The sequence below is a fragment of the Hippocampus guttulatus genome, chromosome 23, assembly GCF_054856545.1.
Source record: "Hippocampus guttulatus isolate MCC_2025c chromosome 23, RoL_Hgut_1.0, whole genome shotgun sequence".
Classification (NCBI taxonomy): Eukaryota; Metazoa; Chordata; class Actinopteri; order Syngnathiformes; family Syngnathidae; genus Hippocampus; species Hippocampus guttulatus.
The window spans coordinates 2,506,212-2,527,613 of NC_141283.1; the positions used below are offsets into that span (position 1 = coordinate 2,506,212).

General features: G+C 42.6%; 1 protein-coding gene across 4 annotated transcripts in view; it reads left to right on the plus strand.

Annotated features, from left to right (window-relative positions):
- The window catches only part of LOC147185693 (syntaxin-binding protein 5-like), a 55,335-nt gene extending 34,592 nt beyond the window's left edge, over positions 1-20,743 (plus strand). Inside the window, exons 8-28 of one of the 4 annotated variants that reach the window (XM_086104412.1) lie at positions 784-867; positions 4,496-4,619; positions 5,188-5,266; positions 5,774-5,928; positions 6,961-7,033; positions 7,110-7,257; positions 8,817-8,884; positions 9,279-9,319; positions 9,592-9,812; positions 10,788-10,957; positions 11,032-11,157; positions 11,591-11,742; positions 12,844-12,906; positions 13,833-13,886; positions 15,435-15,485; positions 16,473-16,712; positions 16,808-17,177; positions 17,252-17,417; positions 17,744-17,855; positions 17,922-18,142; positions 18,219-20,743. In XM_086104412.1, coding sequence (XP_085960538.1) covers positions 784-867; positions 4,496-4,619; positions 5,188-5,266; positions 5,774-5,928; positions 6,961-7,033; positions 7,110-7,257; positions 8,817-8,884; positions 9,279-9,319; positions 9,592-9,812; positions 10,788-10,957; positions 11,032-11,157; positions 11,591-11,742; positions 12,844-12,906; positions 13,833-13,886; positions 15,435-15,485; positions 16,473-16,712; positions 16,808-17,177; positions 17,252-17,417; positions 17,744-17,855; positions 17,922-18,142; positions 18,219-18,260 — 2,760 coding nt within the window. In that variant the 3' untranslated portion in view covers positions 18,261-20,743. Of the gene's footprint in view, positions 1-783; positions 868-4,495; positions 4,620-5,187; positions 5,267-5,773; positions 5,929-6,960; positions 7,034-7,109; positions 7,258-8,816; positions 8,885-9,278; positions 9,320-9,591; positions 9,813-10,787; positions 10,958-11,031; positions 11,158-11,590; positions 11,743-12,843; positions 12,907-13,832; positions 13,887-15,434; positions 15,486-16,429; positions 16,713-16,807; positions 17,178-17,251; positions 17,418-17,743; positions 17,856-17,921; positions 18,143-18,218 lie in introns of those variants that run through there. The other 3 variants (XM_086104411.1, XM_086104413.1, XR_015099455.1) reach the window with 3 other exon arrangements.
- Positions 20,744-21,402: the final 659 nt, after the last annotated feature.

The window sequence follows — 21,402 nt, forward strand, 5'->3', positions numbered from 1 at the left end:
ATTTTGCATTCATTTAATCAAAAGCAGTCAAGATTTGAGCTTCTGTATTTTCTTCCCATCCACTGAAAGGTTGACTGGAGTTAAATGTTTGATATCATTCTCGAGGATAAAGTTGAGGCTTTTAAACGTTTAATCCCAGATGCTGGTCTTGTGTTGGGTGATTCACAGATTTCATCAGCACGACTTGGAAGCGCATCAATTAAATGAAAACGCATCCCATTATTCCACTAGACAAAACACTAATTGTGGCTTAGTCTTGAGAGTCATTTTTCTTCTGCGTCGCTTAGCTAGGTTCAGCTGACTAGCGATAGACATCATAATTGAGTGCGAAGGACTTGGTCAATTGTGCGGAATTGATTGGTGATGTCACGACGCCATCCCGACTATTAGGGCTTAACAGTTTAGAAAAATATAAATCACATTTTCTTTTTTGAAACGGAGAAAATGGACGTCCTTGGAAATTTGAGTTGAGTTTTGTTGGACATTTTTGGTTCATCCTTTGTGAATGATATAATTAATGAATAGTAAATAATTAAATTCAATTATTTCTGAGAAGGGACGGCATATCCCTCTAGGTAACTCGTTTTCTTCATATAAAGATGATGTTGTTGTCCCTTGTGTAGGCGACATTCTTACCTAAGCCTATATTACATGGCACATGAATGTCAAATGCATCACCCCCCCCCCCCCCCCCCCCACACACACACACTTTCCCCCCTTTAATATCTTCACCCTCCGTCTGTCATCTCCACCTGTCTCCTGGACTGCTGTTTCCTCTCTCAGCTGATAATTGGATTCGAGTCCGGGATCGTGGTCCTGTGGGATCTCAAATCAAAGAAGGCCGACTATCGCTACACTTATGATGAGGTAGGCAAACCTTGATTTCTCACCTTCCTTCCGGTATCTTTTAATGCTGGCTGGAATTGAAATTACCTATTCATGAACAAAGAAGACGTGCGATGGTTTACCCTGACAGCAGCTCGCTTTCGGAAAATAAATAAGCGCCTCAATACCTGTAAAAGTGATGATTGTACCAAAAAAAAAAAAAAAGCCCCTTGTTTCGTCTCAGAAGGGTAGAAATTCTATTTAATAATGGATTTTCAAAATGAAGTCAAAGCAATTTTGGAACATTAATCTGCGAGCAACCCCATCTTCATTTCAGTTAAAAAAAAAGAAAAAAAATCAATTAATACGGAATATTTTAAGGTATACCAAGTAGTTTAAAGATTAGTTTTATTTGCCTAAAGATTACAATACTGAAAAATATCAGATGTAGTGTCTTGAGATAATTAGTCCCGTAAACAACTTTTGCAACACTAAACATTCTCATCTCAAATCAATTTTCCCCATTGAAGTGAACGGAAATTGTCAATAATCTGTTCCAATTTCCTTTGTTTTTTTAAAATGTATTTTTTTTTTCTTGTTACCTTTTTTAACCAAGGAAAAAAGCACTTCGCTATTGCACTTATATACGGTACGAACAAAATTAAATGGAACATTGCGAATCAAACACTGCGTGTGATGATTAATTCATTGTGACTCCCTGTGCTAAGTGCAACATGGCCACCAGATACAAACAAAGAAGACTTTGACAACTGCTTTTAGTGAATCGGTCAACTGCAGTAATATTGGTCTTTGTTTTCATGGAGGTGAACGAAGCAAGCTAGCAGGAGGCAACGTTGTGTGATAGTTTAACATGCACATCCTGTCCTTCTCTTTGTTTGATGTTTAGTTTGACAGTAAAGACTGAAAATGGCGTTTAACAGATTGAAGGCTGTTTTGGGAAATTCTGTTGGCCATCTACCAACCAGCAGCTTGTGAAGGAAGCTGAGTTAAGTTGACTGGTGATGCTTAATGAGAAGAACATACTGTATGCAATGTTAGCTTGTAGCCCCTACCTAGCAGGTACTTTTTCCACCCTTCGGGGAAAAAAAGTATGCATATTTCAGTGATGTACCTGCGTCTAACGAGGCATTTATTTATTGGCGGTAGTTAATATCAGAGCACACTGGAGTAGTTTTCTCCAGAGTGAGGCTCGCAGCTTGCATATCGATGTCATAACATGGTTTTGTAGGCCGAAACTTTCCAGTGCACTCAGCCTCTCCCGTCGTCGTGTTTCCCGGCGGGCGGCGCAGGAGAGGCTCTATAAATAAAAGAAAACACAATAAAACAGAGCCAGTGTCATGATGCCCCGTGGACTTGTGTCAGACCTTATTGGCTTGCTTGCAAAATTGTATTCCTACTCAGGCATTTGCAATATTTGTCGGTTATGTTGCTTCAGCCAAGTGCAAGCAAGGAAAGGGGAGGTTGCGCTTTCATTTTATTTATTTGGTTGGGTGGTTTGTGTGCAGGATTACCCCCAAAAATATTTTTCGGGCGGGAAAAGGAAATATGTGGTTTGGGCCAAAGAGCACACGATTGTACTTTTAAAGTGTGACAGCTTTGGAAGGTTGATAAAATATCCCATCAAGTGATTCCAAGAGGCTCCTCAGAGGAGCTGGAACAAAGAATCCCAGAAAACACGAACCCGCACATGTTCATATGTCACATTAACAATGTGTTTAATTGTTGCACGGTATTTATTTCATCAATGTATTAGCACGCTCAGAGGACTTTCTATGACGTGAAATGGCCCCTGATAGGAAACAGGTTCCGCACTTTCTGCCGTTGACGAATCGAAATTATTGATAGAGAGACGTCTCGATTTCTACGCGGAGGGAGTGATCATCTTCATCAGGGCAGGAAGAATCATACTCTGCTAATAGTGGAAACAGCAGCCGACATCTCAGATGAGCCATCAGCTATGAATAGTTTAAGTGTGTCTGGATCGTCAGAATCGTGTATTCAGGGGAAAAGAGAATCCCTTTAAACCAAGTCTTCAAAGCAAACACCGGTCGAGCGGAAAGCTTCTATTTTATGTTGTTGGTAATTACGCGCAGCTCTAGCCGCCCTCGTTAATTTGGTCCGCAGCTTTGTCCACAACGGTAACAGAGGAAAGGTCATTGAGCAATCAAAGCCGCGATGCATTGCCGCAGCGATGCGCCGCCGCGATACGCCGCCATTGTCCTCGGCGTCCTTGCGTGGGCAACAAATGGAAGTTTTCAAACAACGCATGCCATTGAGGTGCGGCGGCGTGGGGAATAACCTCCAGACATTCCACGAGAGCAGCGAGAGAGATGAGCTCGGAGGCGAGGAAAACTGCGAAAGGACTTGATTTGGTTTGGGATTTTTTATTTTTTTTCCTGCCCCGGAGTCCTTTTCCACTCTGGTCTGTGGAGAGATGTCACGACAGGGGTTTAGAGAGCAGAGATAAGCTCTTTTGGGGCGGTTTCAATAAGACCACGGGAGCAGTGTGAAGATATGAGCTTATCTGAGAAGGGAGGGCGATGGCAACTGGAAATGAGGTAAATCCACTCCATTTTTTCCAATATGGTGCTCAGCCAAAGAGCGAGAAAGACCAGCAGACCAGATTTAGCATAATCTCATTGACTTCAACACGTTGCTACATCCATTTTCACTGTGATTTTTTTTCTTTTTCTTTTTTTTTTTTGCGGGGGTCAGTAACATACTCTGGGGCTAGTCCGTGATCGTTTGGAAAATGGATCGCCCGATCCACCAGTGAGAAATTATTCTGTCTCTTCCAGTCAGTCTCTCTGAATCTTTGTTGCAACCTGCTGATCACACTGTATGACACTCTTAAGCCGAAGTCCGGTCCTCGAGAGCCCCTATCTCAGCCGCGTTTTTGAATAAAATGGTAACAATACAAAGACAAAATCTTTGATTTTTATGAGGGGTAAATTTGTTTTACGATGAGAAAAATCTTGTGCGTTTACGACGATAAAATGATTCATGACAAGCAAAGTTTTTCTACAAGGAATAACTCTCGTTCCGTAATTTTTTTTTTTTAATGACACTGGCATCATAGTTTATGCTAAGAATGTTTTGTTTGAGGATACTTTTGCTACATCAGGTCATGAAAAAAAAAATAAAGAGGAAAAAAGGGACTTTTACTCGAATTAAATACAGTACAATAATAATAATGGGACACGTCAGGATTGCGTTTACAATGATCGCTTGTAAAGAAGCAATGCATTTGGGCTATTTCTAAAAGCGTTTTTTCTCTTTTTATTTTATTTTTTGTGCTAACACAGCATTGTTCTGTGATTCCCGTTGACCTCTGCGCTGATCTAATCCCAAAACGCGTGTTCCTACAGGAGTTCATTCATGCATTCATTCCAGACTCTTAAATGTCACCATCATAAAACCTTGATGAACTGCACAGACAATGTCGCAATTTACATTTTTAACGAACAGCCATACAAATCGAAATAGAAGCTAATCACTCTCTAATGAAACCGGAATCCAGTCAAACGGCTCACCAATTTTTTATTTTTATTTTTCCCATGAAGAATTCCATACAATCATTTCTTTTTTCTTATCCTGTGTCATCGTGCGGAACTACTGACAGCCTCGGTTTCCACCTGTTGTTTCCTAGGCAATCCACTCAGTTGCCTGGCATCACGAGGGCAAGCAGTTCGTGTGCAGTCACTCAGACGGGACGCTGACCATTTGGAACCTGAGAGGCCAGGGCAAGCCCATACAGACAATCACCCCCCACGGTAAGCACTCGCATGCTCATACCATCACCAAACTTCTTCTGACTCGTCTTCAGTCTCTTCTTCTGATTCTTCTCCTGAAACTTCTTCTTCTTCTGAATCTTCTGATTTTTTTCATCCTGCCGCATCCTAGCTCGCACCTGCTTTTTAGCCCTCGGAGCACTTTTGACACGTTCAAGGGCCGACAAGAAACTGACGCTCGGTGTGTTGTGGAAAGGATTTTAGCCCTGTGTCGTTTTTTTTTTTTTTAAATTTCTCGTCTGACGCTGGTTGTATAATTACTTTGGTATTTAATGCGCAATTGTGCAAATTCCTTTGACGAGTTTAAGCCAGGCTTAGACATTCTTTAATTGTGACTCACTGTAGAAGTAGTTTGGAAACACGCCGTTTTATTGACTATTGTTATTATTATTACGACCTTTTAATCACTTCTGTAATTAACATTTCTTCACTCGTGTTTTTTTTTTTCATTCAATTAGTATGCGGCGTGATTTGGATAAACAAGAGCATCGGGTGGCGTGAACTGAAGTTTTTTTGTTTGTTGGTTTTTTTTTTTCCTATTCTATTTCAGGCAAACAGCCCAAGGATGGCAAGAAGCCAGAGCCGTGTAAACCCATTCTCAAAGTGGAATACAAAACTACCAGGATTGGGTAAGCGGTGGCGTTTGGTTTGAATTCATTATCCGTTTTTATCAGAATATATATATATATATATATATATATATATATATATATATATATATATATTTTTTTTTTTTTTTGGTCGGGTGGTTTCGGTGGTCGGATTTTATGAGACCAAATTCATATTTGACGAGAATCGTGAGAATTTGTAGGTACACTTTTCCTTGGAAGAAAAAATATTGTATATAATTATTAGACTGTATCTTTTTTTCCAAAATTGACAACATTTACAGTCTCAATAATTGATAACTACTTGACTTTATAAACGTCAGGAACAGAGGCCGACTTTGCAGAAGCCGTAAGAAATGGATAAAAAACATAACGTAACACGCCGAGAACGCAAATTCACGTGAGAGATTGTCTTCTATGCTGCTGTTTTGGTGAGCAAACAGGGTTCACTTGGGCTCACCTCTTAACTGTTACATATTGGTCTATAAATTGAGATATGTTTATTTTTCTTGGTTTGCGTTTCCCCAGGGAGCCCTTCATCATCCTGTCCGGCGGTCTGTCCTACGACACGGCGGGCCGGCGGCCGTGCCTGACGGTCATGCACGGCAAGAGCACGGCCGTCCTGGAAATGGACTACCCTATCGTAGACTTCCTCACCGTGTGCGAGACGCCGTACCCCAATGGTGAGTTGGCGCGTTGCTCCCGCCGCTTCGACGCCGCTTTCCACGTGTGTTCTTTAATTACGCTCGCGCCGCGGTAATAAATCTGAAATTTCCCAAGGGGACGTATGGAAATTGCATCCTCACGTCGTCTTCATTTGCGCACAATATCCCCGGCGTCTGAATGGAATTAGCATATTTTCCACATGTTGAGGAGCTGAAACGAGTGGATGTGAATGCAGCGTAATCTGCCGCGGAAGAGCCTTCATTTGGCACACACACACACAGCTGCGGGACGGATTAGCCGGCGCATTATGTAAAAGCAGCGACTTCATTATGTCACTGGCAGCCAGCTGATCTCATCTGGTAATAGACATCACTGAGGATTATTACATTGTATGCATCTGTGTGTCTGACTGCCGCCTTGACTGATGTGCTCAAGTGTGGAGAAGACAAAAATGTACCAGAAGAGACAATCAACCGAAGATTATGCTTTTTTTTTCCACCCGTTTGCACAAATGTTTCTAGTGAGACCTCGGCTGTAACTCATAAGTTTGCGTATGATATCACTGTGGGGAACCAAATAGGTCTGTTCACACAATTTGTGAAACAAAGCGGGCCTGCTAAGTTTTTTTTTCCTCACTCCCATTTGAATTTTATTGTTAAATCGACACATAAAACAAACCAAGTTCATTAGCTTGATGCTAATGTTTAATGTGAAACACCATTGACCGGCTAAGGGAAATTAGCCTAAATGCTATTAGAAATCTTCAAACATTCTGTGATCACTTGTAACCAAAAACAGACTTAGAACACCAAGGTGCTGATGTCATTCGTTAACCCATCGATGGTATTTTCCATTGTTAGTTAGCATTAAGCTCAACGGGTTTGTGAACTGAAGCTGAAATGATGTGGCTGCTTTAAAGACACAGGATGTAATTCTCTTTGTCGTATGTTTAGTTTGACATTGAACTTAAGCACGGAGTAGCGATGAAAACCTGAAAGCTACTTTTTTTTTTTTTTTTTTCAAGAATTGTCTCATTTTGGATCTTACAGACTTTCAGGAACCATACGCTGTGGTGGTCCTTCTGGAGAAGGACTTAGTGGTGATCGACCTTGCACAAAACGGGTGAGTGCTTCCCCCAACGGAACATCCACAACTGAGGCATTCCAACTGAGGACTTGCTGTCGCTCCTCTCGAACAGTTACCCCATTTTCGAGAACCCCTACCCACTGACCATCCACGAGTCCCCGGTGACTTGCTGCGAGTACTTCGCCGATTGCCCCGTGGACCTCATACCAGCACTTTACTCGGTTGGCTCGCGACAGAAGCGTCAGGGCTACAGCAAAAAGGTACTGTGAGCATTCTGAACTGTGGAAAAAAAACACCAAGTCTACTCAATTTTTATGACTGATTAAACATGGCGTTGGTCGAGATTCCAGGCAAAACAGCAAAAAGCTGCTAAAGGTTTTAAATTTTTTCTATCGCAAAATTTGGAGGAGACACTTGACTTTATTTCATTTTGACTCTGCTTTTTTAAATTCACTAGTTTTCGAGCAAGTTTGTGCATTTTGATTCATTTTGATTGTTGAAATGCTTCATTTTAGTCTAGTTTTTTTTTGTTTTAGTATTAGTTTTTTATGGAGGGGGATTTGTCAAGTGCAAAATAATAAAGGTCATCAAGTAATGTGTAATACAGTAAACTAAACTAATATTCAAACAACTTTTTGACCTTCAATATAAAATGTAAAAAAAAAAACATTTAAAATCAAGCCCACCATTTCATAAATGCTATTAACTGACAAAGATGAAAACAAAGGACATTTTCACTATAATTATAGTTAGTTTTAGTTTTATAAATACAAGGTATCATTTCAGTTACTTTATATTTTGTTTGTTCATACTTCATTTCATTCATGAAAAAGTTATTTGTCTTATTTTATTTCCTTTTAGTTTTTTTTAAACTCTGATAACATTGGCCACCGCTAGTACTATTTTTTTTCGTAACCAAAACCCCAAATATTTTCATCATTTGAAAGCAGATCCATTATTTTATTCTTTTACTACTTTTTTTTTTTTTTTTACCAACTAATAGTGACAGAAACAACAAACTGCAAAAGACAAGACGATTTGGCTATTCTGATGATATTTTATCACTCTTGTCATTCCCTCAATAGAATGACTCAGATGCAAACGAGACAACTTTTATCGTGGAAGGCAGATAAATACGCCGTTTGGTGCCAGTCACAATAAAATGCTGAAGGCACTCCTCTTTGTCCATTAATGAGGCGGAACAGAACAATGGCATCACGGTTGTATTTTTTTATTTGACTTGCACTGGCTGACGGTGTTATAAAGGTGACAAACAAAATGAGACAGTGCAAATCATACCTCCAGTGACATCAACGGCTTGATTAGTTGCTTCTGGTGCGAAGACCAGTGTCAGCATGCTGTTAGCATTTCATCACTTCAGCACAAGGGCATGATGTATCAGTACATAATACCCAATGACTTCATTATACTGGCTCATAATTCCTACCCTGAAACAACTTCCAGTGTCGAAGGTTAATAGGAATCAGGCGGCTAGTTTTCTCAAATGAATTTGGCCACTAATATTTTAGCTCATCCCCTGCTCTTAAAATATCTTCTTGACCTGCCGCGGCACATTTTGTATGCTTGTATTGTCACCTCGCTATGTTAGCCTTTTAGCCACTCTTACTCAAAGGATATCAAACTGAAAGGAAGGATCGGGGGGTGTGATTCACACGTAAAGAACACCGTGAGTCATCCCGGTGGCCTTTTTGTACGTGTTGACAGCCAGTGTGGAGGCGCGCGCCACACAACGTTGATTCAATGCTTCTATTGATATGTCGTTGACGCTAATGGGACATGTGTGTTTGCTGGTTTCCAGGAGTGGCCTATCAGTGGAGGCAACTGGGGTCAAGGCACACAGAGCTACCCGGAGATCATCATCACTGGGTAAGATAACCGCGTCGCTAGTCACACTCGCACACGCATATAACTGTATTCTTGTCCAGTTCGGTCTTGCAAGAGTGTGCCACCGCTTGCGGAACGAATGTTCAGCTCCCCAGTGCACTCGGACAAATTGGCGAGGAAACAAGAACCACTGAGTGAAAAAGAAAAAAAGCAGTACAAGGAATACAATTGTCATATCTATATATGATCAACTTGTTCAGCACACAGAGCGCTTGTAAATAATGCATTTATTCCATTTCAGTCTTTCCTGCCAGACCGGGGCGATAATATAATATACAGAATACATACAGTATATATTATGAATTAGTCACAAAAAAAAAAGGCCACTCCTTTTTTTATTTACTGTCCTCCTCTCTTTAAATTCTCACTCTTGTAGGCATGCTGATGGAACGGTGAAGTTTTGGGATGCCTCTGCAAGTGAGCTCTGTTTTTTTCTTCATTAGAAATGGAATAAGCAAGAACACATTGAATTAGAAGAAACATTATTTAAGGTTAAAATGTGTAGATAAAATGTACTTACGTATAAAAGTAAAAATGCCCGTTATTGACAATCGTAAATACCTATTATGATAACTTGGCACAACATGGGGAAAAAAAACCCCACAAAATATTTGCGCTCTGGAACTTCCCGCCACTCTTTTTGTGTTGTGATGTGTGCTGACACTGACCTTACTCTCTGTTTGCCTCAGTAATGCTCCAGGTGCTCTACAAGCTGAAAACGGCCAAGGTGTTTGACAGGAGTCGCTCCAAAGAGGACAAGGGCAGCGCCGAGGCGTCCGACGAGGACCCTTTCGCCATCCAGCTGATGGCCTGGTGCGCCGAGAGTCGCATGCTGTGCGTGGCCGGCGTGTCGGCCAACATCATCGTCTACCGTTTCAGTAAACTGGAAGTCACCACGGAGGTGGTTCAGGTAAGGGGAGCTGGGGTGGGTCCTTCTTGTTATTTCAAAACTATCTGCAGGGAATTCATCGCATCACACACAGGCTGTGTTCAGAATGATTCACTCAATCCTAATCATAGGCATTTTTATGGAGTGGAATATTAATTCACTTATTGGTCAAATGAAAAATAATGTTAACAGTACAAAATGGCTAATTCACTATATAGGCTACTATATAGTGGCTAGGTAGCGATTCCCAACTCAGCCAGACACACACACACACACACACACACTCACACACACACACACACACGTTGAAAGCTACCCCTTGTGGATGACAGTATGGTTGCCATGCCAACAGACGGAGCAATGAGAAGGCAAAGCGAGATAATCATTATGATCTGCGTTGATTGCGATGTATGGGGGCGTGCTGACTCACTGTTCAGCAACTTAAAGCCAAGTGCTGTTTAATCTTGTGCGGCCGCGGTGAAAACCAGGCGCTGGTTTTCACCGCGCCTGGCTAGCCGTCGACACGCTGTATATTTGTGCCACGTTTTTCAATCGAGAAGATGCTCACTTGTCAATCAGAAGGATGTGGGAGTGGATACCAACGTGCTAACTTCCTGCCAGGTGATTTGGATTTTGCTCGCACCTGTTTTTTTTTTTTGCTTTCTCACTTTTTGTGTTGGTAATTAGCAAGCAAACATGAGAGTTCATTTGTCGATTAATTTGCAGGTGCTTTTGCATCTCCGGACACACATCCACTCACCCATCCACACTCCCGCAAGAAACACGCAAAAAAACAAAAACAACAGAAGGAGAATCAAAATGTCTATTGAAGTGAAGTAAAAAAAATTGGCAAAAGCTTTCTTTACATTCTATTAAATTAAGTCACCACTGTATGTTTCTTTAAAGAAGAGTATCCTAAATGAGATGAAATCAATTTTGTTGGGCAGCATACGGTCTATGGCCCGCTCAGGAATATACACCTTTATTACTTTTTAGCTGCTCGAGGTGCGAATGCAGTATGAACTGAACGACATTGAATCCCCTGAGGGCGGAGTTGGGGAGCACACGTCGGCGCACCCCAACCCGGGCGCTTCTCCGAGCGGGCTGCCTTCACATCCCAACACCAGCAGCAACAACTCTGACGGAAGCAACACGCCTTGCCTCAAGTAAGTCATCAGGACTCCTTGGCTTCACTCCCACATCCCTTGCCATTTATTATTTTGACTTTTTTTTTTTCCAGGGTGCGTAGTACTCCACTAAAGCAGTCTGCTGGTTACCAGGTGGACTTGGTGGTCCAGTTGGTGTGGGTGAGCGGGGAACCCCCTCAGCAGATTACAAGCCTGGCACTCAATTCTTCCTACGGCCTGTAAGTCAACGCATCCTGTTTAACATCAACACTCGTGTGGTGGTGATTTACCCGAGCCGTGATCAGATAAGACCTCGGTGAAGCAGTAACTACAGTCGGTAGCTAGCTACCTAGGTAGCTACCTATTTATTTAGCTAGCTGTATGTGCATTTACTTAAGGTCCACAATGAAGCGCTCTAAAGCAGCCAATTTTTTAAAAAAGTGTCTATCTTCCGCCTTAATCTGCAAGAGGTGCATGCACTCACAGCCGACAATGAGGCACTCAAGTTTTTATCTGGTGCGTTTATGGTGGTGTTTTAGTCACACCCAAAAAGTAGGAATTGTGAAAATTGATTATTACTGTATCTCCACAACAGATTAGGAGCCGTTATTTTCAAACAAAATCAACGTATTCAGAAACAAATATCTGAATTTACTTACCTTCCTTATGCAGAGTGGTATTTGGCAACATTAATGGTGTCGCAGTCGTGGACTATATCCAGAAGACAGTGGTGTTGAACCTTGGGACGCTGGAACTGTACGGGCCCAATGATCCATACCAGAGACAACCGCGCTCGCCCAGAAGGTCTCGACAGCCCTCTGGAGGTAACTTGTTTTTCATCCTTTTGTTTTGAATAAAGCAACCACATGTCCTTTAGCTTAATGCTAACACATAATTGGAAACTCAACAAGCGGGCAATAAATCACTTCTGTGTAGCAGGATTTATATCCTTCCAGAAATGGATATTTCAAAACCAACGATTGAGAAACACTAATAAACTTATCAATAATCACAGACATATATTCTTTATCCTCTGTGAAGAATGACTAATATTACTGCCTTGCTGAGGAGCTGATGCGGTCTTTGTGTACATTAGAGCAGTCGAAAGTCAGTTTTATATTGCCCACAGGTAACCCAAGCGCAGACAACAGAAGGAACATACATTCTATTTATATCACTACTCTCTCGTCCGGAGATTCAATACGTCATATGGTACCAATACACAGCAAAATAGCTTGTTTGCTGCAAATAGAAGTCTGAAGTTTTAGCAATGGGCACACTGCCACCTTGTGTTGGACAGTCAGAGTGCACTTTAAGTTTGGCGGATGAAGTGCTAACGTGTGCAAGTGTACACCCTTGCGGAAAACCACGCGTGTACAAAGCATCTGGTGTCAAGCAGTGGGCTGGCACCTGTCGCAGCTTGGCGTTCGCAAGCAGTAATCAGACGTCCAGCTGCGCTTCCCCGTGCCAACACGCTGCCGCCTGCTTGGCCTTCTGCCTCACTGGATCAGCAACACACACATAAGGGTCAAGACTTCCTCGAGTACAAACATGAACTGAACGATTTTGACAGATAATCTTGCCTTTTTTTGTTTGACCTCTTCCCTCATTATTGCAAATTCACGGAAGTGCAAAGGAACTATATTGAAATGATTTGAGGATATTTATTTAGGCCAAAGTAATGCTTCGTCACCATCTTTTGGTATCCATAGATAACCACAAGTATACTTTTTTTGTATCATGATTACTTCATCGTAGCACTTTCTGGTGTTGGCCACTGGGGGCAGTAGACAACCCTCAATGCAAACAAAGACTTTCACAGCTACTGTGACTCAGTAAGCTGCAGTGATATTCGTTGTTTTTCGTTAAGGAGGAAGAATATATGCTTGAAGTGTGATTGCTGACAGGCGTGTTCTCTGTTTCAGGGCTGTGCGACATCAATGAGGGTTCGGCCACCTCGGAGGATCGCTGCAAGTCTCCCACTTCAGGTAACATGTCCTTTAATTTTCCAAATGCTCATGTTGATGAAAATTGTCTGAAGATGGAGGCTCATGTTAGAAATATGCTTTTTTCTTTTTTTTTTTAACTGTGGCTCACAAAACTGGAACTTTATATTCACACCACCCCCGACCATAAAATTGTCATTCTATCCCACAAATTTAACACTCGGATTTAATATTGCCCGGTTCAGGCTTTTTGTGACCGATTCCATTTTCGCTTGCATTTTATGTTTTCCTCCTCGAATATGCAGAGCTCAATAGACAGGAATAAATGGCTTTCATGGCTTTTGCTAAACTGTGCGATAGACTGGAACCGCAGAGATCCGGTCGAGCTCATGCAAAGCGATGAAATAATTATGGCGACGTCTTTTGCTGGAGCAACCGATTAAAGTATTCAGAGCATTTCAGTCACACATGCACGGCGATAAACCGGGGAAAAAACATCAATGCTTTATAATATTTTTTGCTAATATTTTGCCCAGATGCAAAAAAACGACATTTGATTTTAAAAAGGTTAAAAGAAGGTCAGAGAAGAAGCATGGTTCACCATTATAAAGGTCACAGTGCGGTCATCATAAAACCAAAACCTTTCATATAAAAATTAATGGAATGTGTTGTAATGATAACTTTTCAGGCTGAGTGGTGAATGCCGCTCGTGCCTGGGAGGTGAGTTGCTTTCCGTCGACTCCTGATGATTAATCCGTATTGTTCTCAGCAGCCAGGACAGACTATAAAGTGGTCTACTAAAAAGGACCTGAATTGCAAAAACGTAAACAAATACGAATATAGAAATTTGACCCGAAAGCCAAAAGCCCTGAACCATTGTGTGAGTGGTGTAGCTTCACAAAACACCATCGAAAAGGTCAAACTTAATGTCTAACTTTCAACTTCTCTTTCCTTGAACCTCCCCAAAGTGTTGATGCCAAACAGCAATCTCCAGCAGTTCTACAATGGAGGTGGGAGAGGAGGTAAGCTTGGCCAAAGACTTTCCGAAGAGGGTACAACAAAATTCCGCATTTGTCTCCCCCCTTTGCCCCCCGCCCCCCTCCCTCGCCCACCAACCCTCCTCTTGTCTCTGTCCTCCATGTCACCAGAATGGAAATGGATTAGCTTGAACTAACGCTAGCTAAAGTTTGGGATAGCCTCTGTTCCCATGGTGTTTGTCGTCTCCCGCTCGGTGGCGGCTCCACGTTAGCATTGCATGCTACTTGTATGTAGCACGAGCGTCAAGCATCTGCGCCTGTGACGTGTGTACCCCCTTGCGTCCTCCACACACTTATTTGTATTATTTTATATTTATCTTTATCTTTTATTTCGTTTTTATAAGGAATATTGCGCATATTTTTTTTGTTGAACAATTGTATGACTATTAGTAGTATTTATTGCGTATACACTTTCATGACTATTATCAGGATTGTTATTATAAATTCATTGTATTTATGAGGTTGATTTTTATTATTGTTGTGACGAGTAATAGTACTTGTAGTGGTCAAAGCACTACATCCTTTTTTTTTTAACCATTTCTTTAGTTGAGTGGAGCAGTGATTTAAATTTTTTAAAAATGCAAGGACTGTGCTGTATTGAGAACCCAATAAGTTTTCTTTTCTTTTTTTTTCATTGTTTTGCAATTTTGAAATTGGACCATTTCAAGCTGAATTTCATTCCACTCACAAACACAGCAATGTATTGAGTATTATATTTAGGTGACAGCTCATTTGCATTTGCGCTAGCCTCGCACTTCCCTAATTTGAAGGAAATCGGCATCTATGTTAGGCTATAAACTTCAAACCATCTGCTACTTTAACACATGGGGTGGCAACACATACAAAACTGAGAACAATACTCACCGGCAGGTATTCTCTCTCCACTGTGGGAGCAATGACTATTACTCGAGCTCAGATGAATGGGACAAGCCAAACGTTGCAAGAGCGACTGATGGGGACCTTCTCTGCCTTTTTTTCCTTGCTCTTAACTCATTCACTCCCAAAGACGTTTTTAAACGTCTTTTCAGACTTGGTCCACAATTGGCTGGCACTGAATGAGTTAATTACGCCGCATTCCTCAGCGCTGCCTGGCATGTTGCCTTAAAAAACAAACCAAAAAAAAACAATCGCTTACAAATCTATCTAGCTGGGGCATCTTTGCATCTGTAATACTTGATTTGCTCTGGGCAACAAGATGGAAGTATGAGTGAGACAGCAATGGGGAACAATTGAATGATGCTGCCCGTACACAAAAACAGTGTAGCTCTTGTGCACTGTGTGTTTCCATGTGTTGTCCGGGGCACCCTCCCCCCGGTGCATGCTGCTGCGGCATGACCACCTTGACTTGCCGATTGCTCTCGCGACTTCTTCATCCGTTGGGGCAGCGGTGTCAGGCCTCTTTTCTTTTTATTCCCCCGTCTTCTCACGGCATGCCCGCGCTCACGGAGGGTCGTGCTCCGGGCGCTTCTGCATGGCATCGTGCGTGAGCTTGGATGTGTGTTTTTGTAAAGAGGGATGTTCTCTTTTTTCCAGCAAAGATGTCACGGAAATTAAGCTTGCCTACTGAGCTAAAGCCAGACTTGGGTAAGCCTTGACTCCGTGTATCCAAAGCAACTTGTATGACATGCAATGTAGTCTGGCCTCCAAATTGAGGCGGAGGAAATATGATGATATGTACAGTATGTGGGCGCTCCCACTTATTTGACCGTGGTGGGGGTAGTCCGCTACTGCAGGAATCAGTGGCGCCAAGCTTAAGTCTGCACCCTCTATAACGCTCTTCTTCTGCTTTCTATGCTGCCTTTCGACATGTGCTGTGTTTTAATAGCATCTCTGAAGAATCAGATTTATTGATCCTTATTTTTAGGACGGTGCCCTTTTATGACTATTTCCTGCCAGATGTGAGTTCAGACTGAGAAATGCTGACATAATATCGACGAGACCATCGGTCGGCTTTAAGTTCTTGCGAGAAGGAACACATGCGGCAAAATCACTTTGCTGAGCTTTGCTTTTATACCTGCGGTGAAAGTCAAACAAGTGCTGTGCTCTATCTGACCCCCGTTGTTTTCCCTCTTCTCCCAACAAGATGCTCTTGTCTGACCTTATCCGATGATTACATGAAATCCCCCCCCCCCCCAAAAGAATTCTCGTTCCATGAGCCACCGATGAGCCGATTTGCCACCGAGGAGGTGAACGAACCCGTTGGCCTCGCAATTATCAACCGTTGTGGGACCACCCCCAGGGAATGCACCCAGCAGAGCCTTACATAGGGGGGGACTCGGCACCTCAAATTTAGAAGTGAAGAACCTTTATCAACAGCGACAAAGTGTCCAGTTTCCACCATTGAACTTGCGGAAGAAGTAGAAACCTGCTACAATAGCAACGATTCACTCATGCACCAAAAAAAAACCCAAAACTTTTTTTTTTAATCAAATGAGTGTACTCCAAACTTTTAGCGTCTGCATTTTTCAGCTTTTCTGTCCATGTCTGCAGTGCAGGTTCTTTACTTCCCTCTGTTGTTTCCTCTCACTGTCCTCTTGTCTGTATGCCCGCCGCGGGGTGCCAACCCACTAGACCACCGGGACAATTCCTTCAGCCGCTCGCGCTCCTCCAGCGTCACCAGCATCGACAAGGAGGCCAAAGAAGCCGTCCTCTCGTTCCAATTCTGCGACAGCTACACCCGCAAGGGGGACGGCGCCTCGGCGCCGTGCCTGTTTGTGGGCACCTCGCAGGGCACCGTGCTTGCTCTGGCCCTCACGCTGCCACCTCCTGGAGAACAGAGGCAACTGCAGCCTGTTATCCTTTCACCCACAGGTGATTGCCTTTTGAGCGGGATTTACTGAATGCTGCCGTTTGCTCTTGTTAGCCCGAACCACTTGTAATTGTCGTCCCTCCCCGGTATCGGTCAGGCATGTTGATTCGATTGAAGGGAAGCATTTTGCGGTTGGCTTTCCTGGACGCCGCCGGTTCCGTCTTACCCCCCTCGTACGACCCTTGGTTCGAACCCAACATCTCGGCGGACGGCGAAGAACGGGAGAAGGTCCGCAAGCGTCGGCCCGTGTCGGTTTCGCCGTCCAGCTCGCAGGATCTTAACGAGAGCCACTACGCCGTGATGTGCTCAGAGAAGCAGGCCAAGGTCCTTTCGCTGCCCAGCCAGACGTGCATCTACAAGCACAGTATCACGGAGGCCTCCTTCGTTTTACGCGCCGACGTGGTCCAGATGAGCCAAGGCGTGTGTCTGGCCTGCTTCTGCGCTAACGGTCATATCATGGCTCTTAGGTGAGACGCATTTGAGGTAGCGGACGACGGGCAACGGGACTTAGAACTTTCTCTCTTTCTGCTCCTTTATCCAGTCTACCGGGACTGAGACCCCTCATGGATGTAAACTACCTGCCTCTAACGGACATGAGGATAGCCAGGACCTTCTGCTTCACAAACTTGGGTCAGGCCATGTACCTTTGTTCCCCCACTGAAGTCCAGAGGATCACGTACAGCCAGGACACCTGTGAGAACCTACAGGTCAGTGACCAAAACATGTGCAACATACAGGCCTTTTGTTTCGAAAAGATGCTAGCTTCATGATATTTCGCTCGTGAAAAAGATTGCATTCCACCGAGGCCGTGGGGTCACTTGGCGGTGAGTCAGCAAGGAGAAGTCAAGAAAGCTTTTAGACGTATTTTTTATGAGCAATGGACATTATTTTTTAGTAGACTGAAGTCACCTGAACCTGAGCATAGTTCTTTCGGCTATTCAAAAGTGTTTGTAATCACCAAATAAACGATGGATGCTCACCAGAACGCACTACATGCAGTTATATGAACAGTTTGTGCTCGTAATTGTTTCAGGAAATGCTTGGTGAATTGTTTACACCAGTGGAGACGCCGGAGGCCCCCAACAGGGGCTTCTTCAAGGGGCTCTTTGGGGGTGGAGCACAGTCACTGGACAGAGAAGAGCTATGTACGTCGCACGAGCGCTAACGTGTTTTTGATTGTGAGTCGTATGCTAACGCTAATTCTAACTTAGTCGGCGAAGAAGTTGCCGGACGAGCATCCCGCAGCCTGGCCCAGCACATCCCGGGCCCGGGCGGCATCGAGGGCATGAAGGGGGCAGCATCCGGCGTGGTGGGTGACCTGGCCCGCGCCCGGATAGCGCTGGACGAGCGAGGGCAGAAGCTAGGCGAGCTGGAGGAGAGAACGGCCGCCATGATGGCCAGCGCCGACTCCTTTTCCAAGCATGCCCATGAGGTAACAAATATTGCGTCAAGCTTTGAATGTTAATTACTGACATGGACACACCACTTTTTTTTTTCTTCTTGTCCAGATGATGCTGAAGTGCAAAGACAAAAAATGGTACCAGTTCTGATGGGCGTTCGCAATGGTTGCCTTGGTCATGATGGCGACCTGCTGCTGTTTTTCCATTCAGCCATCCTCCCCAAGCCTTTCTTCGTTCGCTCGGACACCTGGGATTTTCTTCCCTTAGCACAATGTCCCATACTCTTCTTACCTCACTCTGTTGTTAAGGGGGGAAGACACAGGAAGCAAGTACATTATTTCTGTGTATGTGTTCGTGTGCGAGTGTTTCCCATGTTCTTGTCCTTTTATTTATGATTCACACATGGAGTTCTCATTCTCATTTTGCCAAACCATCCTTAGACTGATGTCAGTATTTAAACTGGACTATTAGCGCACACTTGGGAATATTGTTCAAATGTACAAAAGAATAATAATATATATATATAAAGTATATATATATATATATATATATATATATATATATACAGGTATATATCAAAATATGTCATGATATATACATACAAATCTAAATGTTGCAACGCTGTACTTCACTTCAGGGCGATCGCTATGGAAACAAACAGGAGAGGGACACAGGAAGTGACATCGCAGTGACGCCTCTTCTATGCAGAGAGATTTGTATATATTTTTTTTTTGTCTTCACACCTGGCTCCACTTTCAGACTCTTACATCCTTCCCAACAACACGTATGAATTCATCCCTTTCAACTTTCTCATCACTACCCCCCTTGTATTTATGAGAGGTGGTTTGGTTTCATGGCTCTGTCAATATCACTGGGAAAGCTCTTATTTTTCTATGGTTGTGAAAAAGTAAGTGATATTTTTGTTAAGGTTTTCGTCTCACTTTTGGGTTCTCCTTATGAAAAGGGCTGGGAACTTCGAGGAAGGCGAGGATAAATAAGGCATAATGTCATAGACTATATCGAAACTCATCTGTTCAACATCCCCGATTAATTGGCCTCTTTCATCTCGAGTGTACAAATGCTGCTAGGATCAATGATAACAAACACACACACACACACGCTGCAGTGTCTTTTTTTTTTTTTAATTATATGTACTCCTGTGAAAAGAATGAATACAGTCAACAACCTTTGTTTTTGTAGATTCCCGTCATTGTTTGGCGTCCGGAAAAACTGATATATCCCTCCCACCGCTCCCCCACACGCGCATCATTTGAAGGCAGATCTCACTATCAAGGTGGTTGAGTGACATGTGTGACAATCTGGAAAGTAGTACAACCATTGCGTTATATAAATACAAAGATTGCACGAGGTCATGTATTGTTTCTGATGCCAAAGACTCGCGCTAAGATGAAATTCGCATTAATCTGAATGAATGTTTTCATTTTTTTCACAAAGAAGCAATGCTGACTTTCATGTTGTCCGTCAGTAATTATATTTTCTGAACCTATAGTTTAGTTGAACTTCGGACAAAATATTATGAGAGAAAAGTTCAAATGTTATGAGAATATGTTTGTCATGTTGAGGATGGTCAGAATGTTTTGAGAAAAAAGTTGAATTATGAAATTGGAGCCTCACGAGGAAAAAAATTTGAGGGGTGATGTATAGTACAACAACTATAAAGTCTTATTTTTGAAGGAAAAATGTTAAAATATTGCAACAGTTGATGAACCTGAAGCCGTAAAATTGTGTGACGGTAGAATAACATAAGTATCATGGTTTTGAAAGATACAGTCCAAATATGATGAGAACAAAAGTTGTACAGTTATGAGAAGGAAGCTTAAATATAAACAAAGACATGCATTGAGAAAGTCATAAAAATTGGAATAAAGTCATATGAGCGAAAAAGTTGTAGCATTAAAAATAGATTTATTTTTTCCCACTAATACTTTGTAATTTTGTAATACTCGGTTTAATGCCACCAGTCAAACAGGACATTTAAAAAAAAAAAGACCAAAAAACCCACACTAGTAATTAAAGCTAACACCGCTAGGTGGTGCCAAAGTAATAGTAAATAAACCTGCAAATGGCAACCCGTGAATGTGTGGGGGTTAACTGTACTTCTCGTTGACTATCTGTCACGCTTCCCGTTTCTTTCAGTAAGCGTTCTTCCCCGTTGTCAAATACATACACGAAAGAGAGAGAAAGAAGATATTCCTCTTCCACCACCACCGTCACTCACGTCACGTCCTGTAGTCAACAGTTTGTGAGTGGGTTGCAGTATTTTTCTCATGGTAGCCGACTTTTTTCTTGTACAGTTTTATGCAACTTTCACGTGGATGTTTATGGACTTTGCGGAACTGCTGCCACACACAAGAGAATTTGGGACATTCTGTAGATAGAGGTTAACTGTGCAATGGGGGGCGGGAGGGGGGAATAAAAGAGGAAAATGTACCCAGGCTTGTTGGAGTTGACTTTCAACGCCAGGTGGCGGCAAACACAAAAGAATTGCCTTGAAAAAGCCGTCTGGATTGTCTGCGTGGAAAACGTATTCAAACTTTTTACTTTAAACAAGCAGTAACAAAAAAAAAAACTAAGATGTGATCAATATACAAAATAAATATCCTTTGTGAAAAGGAAGAGGAAGAAGTTATTTTGTAAATTTGATTTCAATCCTGCCCATTCACCACCATTACTGTAGTTTGAATTTTTTTTGTTTACTTCAATAAAAGTCAAGTCCAGATTCTGAAATGCCCTTAAGTAGACAATTTAAATAGTCTGATGACTCCCATGTCAATCACTAAGCCTCACCTCAACTTTTAAAGCTGCACACACTCAAAAGTCACAGATACGACGGTGTATAACGTGAGGTTGACGAACCCAAAGTGGACGTGTTCACATTTTATTGAAAGCCACGTTTATCGACATAAATGCGTTTTAAACGCCTGAACTTGTACATCCGGGCGGATTAAAACAACCACAAGATACGAACCGTATGGTGCACGGAGGAAAGGTTAAGGCTATGCCGAACCCCTTCCACCGCTGGCACATGACATGCCAGCGATTCTGTTGCCATGGAGATGGCAACTGCGACTGACCAGAGTCGTGGACGCGTGGCAGGGGATCCCGCAGCCTTTGCTCTGGGGGGAGCTACTGAATGAGGGCCGTGAAAGGAATATGTTCTCAGCTGATAAAGTCACTCATAAGGACCATATTCTACATTATATGAATCGAATGAAATATTGATAAATTAACAGTGGTTGATCTTAATTTGACATATATAATGCCATATCTC